Source organism: Oncorhynchus gorbuscha, linkage group LG19 (genome assembly GCF_021184085.1).
Source record: "Oncorhynchus gorbuscha isolate QuinsamMale2020 ecotype Even-year linkage group LG19, OgorEven_v1.0, whole genome shotgun sequence".
Taxonomy (NCBI): Eukaryota; Metazoa; Chordata; class Actinopteri; order Salmoniformes; family Salmonidae; genus Oncorhynchus; species Oncorhynchus gorbuscha.
In genome coordinates, this window is record NC_060191.1 from 73,686,282 (window position 1) to 73,693,413 (window position 7,132).

Below are 7,132 nucleotides of genomic sequence, written 5' to 3' on the forward strand. Positions count from 1 at the left end.
TCGTTATATGTAACGAGACAACAGCATGCTTAGCTCCTTTTTACAAATCATCAGAATGCTTGAAAATGAAAAATGTTCAAGGTGTATGTGAAAGATTCATATTGATTTGATGTCTGTGGTATATTTCTTTTCATTACATTTTTCTCTTCGTGTTGGTTTTGTTCATCCCCCGCAGGCGTATCACTTGGGGGAAGTTTGTGAACTGTGGTCAGACGTGCATCGCCCCAGACTACATCCTGTGTGAACCCAGCATCCAGAACAGAGTGGTGGAGGGTATCCGGCAGACACTACTGGTCTCTTACGTCCTCTCTATCTCTACTGTAGCTAGCTAGCAAGGATGCTACGATAGCTCTGTCAATGGATTACTACCTTATTACATTGTATATTAATGTACACAGTATGGTATCAATTCAGATGTTCAATTCGGGGTAGCCTAGTGGTTAGAGCGTTGGACTAGTAACTGAAAGGTTGCAAGTTCAAATCCCCAAGCTGACAAGGTACAAATCTGTTGTTCTGCCCCTGAACAGGCAGTTAACCCACTGTTCCTAGGCCGTCATTGAAAATAAGAATTTGTTCTTAACTGACTTGCCTAGTAAAATAAAGGTAAAATAAAATAGTTTTCTATGAGAATCTTCCCAATTCATGAATTTGATTTCAATTCCCTTCCAGAATTGACCCCGACCCTGATTGACTGTAGGTAGCAACCCCTTACTCTCTAGCTAGCATCTAATCCACACGTTGTTTTCCTTAATCCTAGGAGTTTTATGGGCCTGACCCCAAATCCTCCCCTGACTACGGCCGCATCATCAACCAGCGCCACTTCAACCGCTTGATGACTCTACTGGAGGGCTACACGGCGACAGTAGGGGGCCAGAGTGACTCATCACAGCGCTACATTGGTACGCAGTCTCATTGGGCTCACAGATATTTGGGTATTAATATTACTCTATTTCCCCTTGGGTTGCAACATTCCCAGTACCTTTCCCAAAGTTACAAGGTTTTTCAGAAATCTCAAATTGGAGAATTACATTTAAAAAAAAAATCTAAACAAACATTTTTAGTCATTTAGCAGACGCTCTTATCCAGAGTAGTGAGTGCATACAATTGAATTTGTACTGGTCCCCCCGTGAGAATCAAACCCACAACCCTGCCGTTGCATGGGACCAAGTGTGGCTCAGTTGGAGGATTCCCTCCCGGCTTCGGCTCTCTTGATTCCAGGAATCTCCCAACTGGGATTGCTCTAACTGGGAATCTTCAAACTAAGAATGTACAAATTGAGAATCCTCCAGCCGGGATTCTTTCTGAAACACTTGAGAACTATGTTGTGTCTGTCAAAAAACTTTGACCCCTGACCCCTCAGCCCCCACGGTTGTGAAGGACGTGCCCCCCCAGGCTAGGCTGATGCAGGAGGAGATCTTCGGGCCCCTGTTGCCCATAGTGACCGTCAGCGACATAGATGACGCCATCCACTTCATCAACGAGAGAGAGAAGCCCCTGGCGCTCTACGTCTTCTCCTCCAACAAGAAGGTAAGGTCTGGAGGGAGCTAGTGAGCAAGCTATGGAGTAGGGCTGAAATCCCCCCAAAACAGGAGGACACGGTGGAGATTACACCTGATTGGGCATGGGTCACTTTTAGTTGAGCTCCTGCTGAAATGTTGTTTTATATACTGTAAGCAGGTCATCTGTTACTGTAGCAACAACAATTGTCCTTATTTTGGGGTATGTACAGTATTTATTTACATATGATGGGGCTGATAAAGGACATCCCTCTCTCTGTCTCTGTCATTAAGGTGAGAAAAGACATCTCTGTCTTTGTCATTAAGGTGATAAAAGACATCCCTCTCTCTGTCTTTGTCATTAAGGTGATAAAAGACATCCCTCTCTCTGTCTTTGTCATTAAGGTGATAAAAGACATCTTTGTCATTAAGGTGATAAAAGACATCCCTCTCTCTGTCTTTGTCATTAAGGTGATAAAAGACATCTTTGTCATTAAGGTGATAAAAGACATCCCTCTCTCTGTCTTTGTCATTAAGGTGATAAAAGACATCCCTCTCTCTGTCAACAAGGTAATAAAGGACATCCCTCTCTCTGTCTCTGTCTCTGTCCATAAGGTGATAAAGCGAATGCTGGCTGAGACTACCAGTGGCGGGGTGACAGTCAACGACGTTATTATGCACTACACCCTCAACTCTCTGCCCTTTGGGGGTGTAGGTAAGAAAACTGTCTTATAATACTGTCAGGCTTTAGGATACGGCCTAGCCGGACCTCTGGTGAATATACTGTTGGTTGGCACGCTAGCCGGACCTCTGGTGAATATACTGTTGGTTGGCACGCTAGCCGGACCTCTGGTGAATATACTGTTGGTTGGCACGCTGGAATATACTGTTGGTTGGCGGACCTCTGGTGAATATACTGTTGGTTGGCACGCTTAGCCGGACCTCTGGTGAATATACTGTTGGTTGGCACGCTCTGGCCGGACCTCTGGTGAATATACTGTTGGTTGGCACGCTAGGTGAATATACGGACCTCTGGTGAATATACTGTTGGTTGGCACGCTAGCCGGACCTCTGGTGAATATACTGTTGGTTGGCACGCTAGCCGGACCTCTGGTGAATATACTGTTGGTTGGCACGCTAGCCGGACCTCTGGTGAATATACTGTTGGTTGGCACGCTAGCCGGACCTCTGGTGAATATACTGTTGGTTGGCACGCTAGCCGGACCTCTGGTGAATATACTGTTGGTTGGCACGCTAGCCGGACCTCTGGTGAATATACTGTTGGTTGGCACGCTAGCCGGACCTCTGGTGAATATACTGTTGGTTGGCACGCTAGCCGGACCTCTGGTGAATATACTGTTGGTTGGCACGCTAGCCGGACCTCTGGTGAATATACTGTTGGTTGGCACGCTAGCCGGACCTCTGGTGAATATACTGTTGGTTGGCACGCTAGCCGGACCTCTGGTGAATATACTGTTGGTTGGCACGCTAGCCGGACCTCTGGTGAATATACTGTTGGTTGGCACGCTAGCCAGTATTGGGACGATTTTGGTGAACTGACGGCAGCTGATATGATGGCATGCCACTGCCGGCCCGACCACACATAGCCACTAAAGTAGTCATGCCTACGACAGTCCAATGGTGACTTGCCTTCAGTAGACAAATTGTGTCTAAATTCACCCTCTGTCTGTAGTGAGCAGTAGTATGTGTATATACAGTATATACAGATGTATGTCACATAAAACCCGTAACAAAGACTAAGCAATTAACCTATTGAAATGTTGATAATTCAAATATACAAGCATTAGACAATGAGTTGACGTTGACTAACAAGAATGGGTCTGAGAATTGTCTATATCAAAGGCAGATGGTCAATTAACATTGAACAATGAATGGATTAACATACCAGGCATGAAGCTTAAGTTACAAACATTAACAAGCATTATTAAAGGCATTATTCCAACCCCATAGATCCTAAAGTTAACTTATAGGACAAAGCATGAACAACGAGACACTCACTAGGCCAGAGGCCTAGAATTCTAGGAAATGAGAATTGATCATACAACCTTCCTCCATGGACTGGAAACAGGATAAGAGAGAGAACCAATGCATTTCATTACCTGTAGAACATCTGAAGGTGGAACCTTCTCAACCCAAACCAACCACCATTGACCAATCAAACAACACCAAGTTTACAGTAACCTAAACACCCCCAGGCCCAACAATCTCCACAGGGTGTCACAGCATCTAAAGGCTGGTGTGATGAGGGGGTGAGACAGCATCTAAAGGCTGGTGTGATGAGGGGGTGAGACAGCATCTAAAGGCTGGTGTGATGAGGGGGTGAGACAGCATCTAAAGGCTGGTGTGATGAGGGGGTGAGACAGCATCTAAAGGCTGGTGTGATGAGGGGGTGAGACAGCATCTAAAGGCTGGTGTGATGAGGGGGTGAGACAGCATCTAAAGGCTGGTGTGATGAGGGGGTGAGACTGATGTAAATAAGACAGCATTTCTGAGAGGAACATAAACCCCCTTTGAGTAATTCAGAGTTCACCCTGTCCATATACAATACACAGAAATAATACATCTATATAGAGTCCTCTTTACGGACAAGTTACCACAGAGATAATATATATAGAGATCCTCTTTAGGAGACAAGTTACCACAGAGATAATCTATATAGAGTCCTCTTTAGGAGACAAGTTACCACAGATATAATCTATATAGTAGCGTCCTTGGGACTGAGTCGGAGGGTAGAGTGTCCTTGGGACTGAGTCGGAGGGTAGAGTGTCCTTGGGTCTGAGTCGGAGGGTAGAGTGTCCTTGGGTCTGAGTCGGAGGGTAGAGTGTCCTTGGGACTGAGTCGGAGGGTAGAGTGTCCTTGGGACTGAGTCTGAGGGTAGAGTGTCCTTGGGACTGAGTCGGAGGGTAGTGTGTCCTTGGGACTGAGTTGAAGAAGTGCTGCTAGAGCGTCATGCAGCTAACATCTAATCCTTAACAAGTCCCATGACCCTTTGACCCCTCATCTGACCCTAGCCCTGTGACCTCTGAACCCCACAGGTCAGAGTGGAACAGGAAGGTATCATGGGAAGCACACCTTTGACCAATTCAGCCATCATCGGGCGTGTCTGGTCAAGTCCCTGGGTATGGAGGAGGTCAACATGGTGCGGTACCCACCCCAGAACCGCCAGAAGGCTCGCAGGGTCAGGCTGGCCATGAGGACCCCACTGGTCGACTTCTCTAGGAAAACCTACATCTGGGCCGTGACGGCCACCATCTTTGCTTTCGGTCTCTTGGTCACCTTGACTGCCATCCTGCTAATTGCTGGTGGCTTGAACTGCACCTGTTGGAGACTTTGGCAAATCTGGCGCTAGCTAGTCTTAACCTGTATTGGCCGACGTACATTCAACGAAAGACATGTCCCTGTGCCTGTGTCTGGTTCCCCTGCCTTCAGAATAATGTCTAATGTCTTTTGTGTGTCCGACACTGTAACTAAACTCACAACCCTGGTGGTGTAAGCCCCTCCTGACTGTTTGCCATCACCGATCCTCTGTAATGACGACGAGCCACTGATTTTGGCGGGCTGCTGTTTGCTTGCTAGATGTGTTTTTTTTTCTGATCTTCCGTTTTAAATCTATAATTTCATTCAAATCTAACAGCCAATCTATGATTTATCTTTGTTTGTTTAAAGATTGTCAAAGAACCTGAAAATTTTGATCTGTCTTTTATTGGAAAGGGGGTGCCTAGTCAGTTGCACAACTGAATCAACCAAAATGTGTCTTCTGCATTTAACCCCCAACCCCTCTGAATCAGAGAACCACCTGACTGCTTCCACATATATGCTAACAATAACAGAAAAGGTTTGCTGGAATGGAAAGCCGTATACAGTAGCCAACATAGGGAATCCTTGAATTTGGACCATGGTTGAAAAATTCCAGCAACTTTCCCAAATGTTCCAGGTTTGCCCGAAATCCTGGTTGGAAGATTCCTGGATTTCCTCTTTAGTCCCTCCTGATTCCGGGAATCTTCCAACAGGGATTTCCGGTAAACCTGGGAAACTTGAACATCATAACGTCTAACATATCTAACCCCATTCCACAGGTCAGAGTGGAACAGGAAGGTATCATGGGAAGCACACCTTTGACCAGTTCAGCCATCATCGGGCGTGTCTGGTCAAGTCCCTGGGCATGGAGGAGGTCCACATGGTGCGGTACCCACCCCAGAACCGCCAGAAGGTTCGCAGGGTCAGGCTGGCCATGAGGACCTCACTGGTTGACTTCTCCAAGGGCACCTACATCTGGGCCGTCACGGCGTCCATTGTGGCTCTGGGACTCCTGGTCGCCCTGACTGTGATTCTAATAATAACGGCCGGTGTCAGCTGCACCTGTTTGTGATTGATGGATAGACACAGTGAAGTTAAGGTTGCACATTTTGGTATCTTCCCCAAAATCTACCGGTATTCCAGAAATCCCTACTGGAGGATTTCGGATTTCCTGTTTCTTCCCTTACGATTCCGGGAATCTTCCTACCTTTCTCAGGAAAACCTGGTAATTTTGGGAAAGAGTAGAGACACCATGGACAGTGGTATTAACACATGAATGTCTAGTCATTATGTGATTATTGTTGCATCCTATCTCTCCCCTTTCTCTCTCCTTCTCTCTGTTCTCTCTCTCTCTCTCTCCCTTCTCTCTCCTTCTCTCTGTTCTCTCTCTCTGTCCTCTCTCTCGTTCTCTCTCTTCTTCTCTCTGTTCTCTCTCTCTCCTTTTCTCTGTTTTCTCTGTCCTCTCTCTGTCCTCTCTCTCCTTCTCTCTGTTCTCTCTCCTCTCGTCTGTCCTCTCTCTCCTTCTCTCAGGTCTCTCTCCTCTTTCCTCTCTGTCCTCTCCTCTGTCCTCTCTCTCCCCTCTCTCTCCTTCTCTCCCCTCTCTCTCCTCTCTCCTATATCTCTCCTCTCCTCTTTCCTCTGTGGAAAGAGGAGAGGATTACATATTCCCTCATCAATCTACACATAATACCCCATAATGACAAAGCAAAAACTGGTTTTTAATTTGTTACAAATGTATAAAAAAAACACTGAAATATCACATTTACAGAAGTATTCAGACCCTTTACTTAGTACTTTGTTGAAACACCTTTGGCAGCGATTACAGCCTCAAGTCTTCTTGGATATGACTCTACAAGTTTGGCACACCTGTATTTGGGGAGTTTCTCCCATTCTTCTCTGCAGATCCTCTCAAGCTCTGTCAGGTTGGATGGGGAGCATTGCTGCACAGCTATTTTCAGGTCTCTCCAGAGATGCTTGATTGGGTTCAAATGTGGGCTCTGGCTGGACCACTCAAGGACATTCAGCGACTTGTCCTGAAGCTACTCCTGCGTTCTCTTGGCTGTGTGCTTAGGGTTGTTGTCCTGTTGGACGGTGAACCTTCACCCCAGTCTGAGGTCCTGAGCGCTCTGGAGCAGGTTTTCATCAAGGATCTCTCTGTGCTTTGCTCTCCATTCAGTTTTCCCTCGATCTCTCAGTCCCTGCTGCTGAAAAACACCCCCACAGCATGATGCCGCCACCACCATGCTTCACTGTAGGTATTGTGCCAGGTTTCCTCCTGTGACGCTTGGCATTCAGGCCAAATTCAGGCTAAAGAGTTC

The 7,132-nt window shown here is 46.6% G+C and overlaps 1 protein-coding gene across 5 annotated transcripts in view; it reads left to right on the forward strand.

Moving 5' to 3' along the window:
• Positions 1-6,196, forward strand: part of LOC124005738 (aldehyde dehydrogenase, dimeric NADP-preferring-like) — a 16,584-nt gene extending 10,388 nt beyond the window's left edge. For 4 of the 5 annotated variants that reach the window (XM_046315248.1, XM_046315246.1, XM_046315247.1 and 1 more), the window contains exons 7-11: positions 176-293; positions 758-899; positions 1,361-1,527; positions 2,112-2,211; positions 4,553-5,586. In XM_046315248.1, the coding sequence (XP_046171204.1) occupies positions 176-293; positions 758-899; positions 1,361-1,527; positions 2,112-2,211; positions 4,553-4,866 (841 nt within the window). In that variant the 3' untranslated portion in view covers positions 4,867-5,586. The other variant, XM_046315249.1, reaches the window with a different exon arrangement.
• Positions 6,197-7,132: the final 936 nt, after the last annotated feature.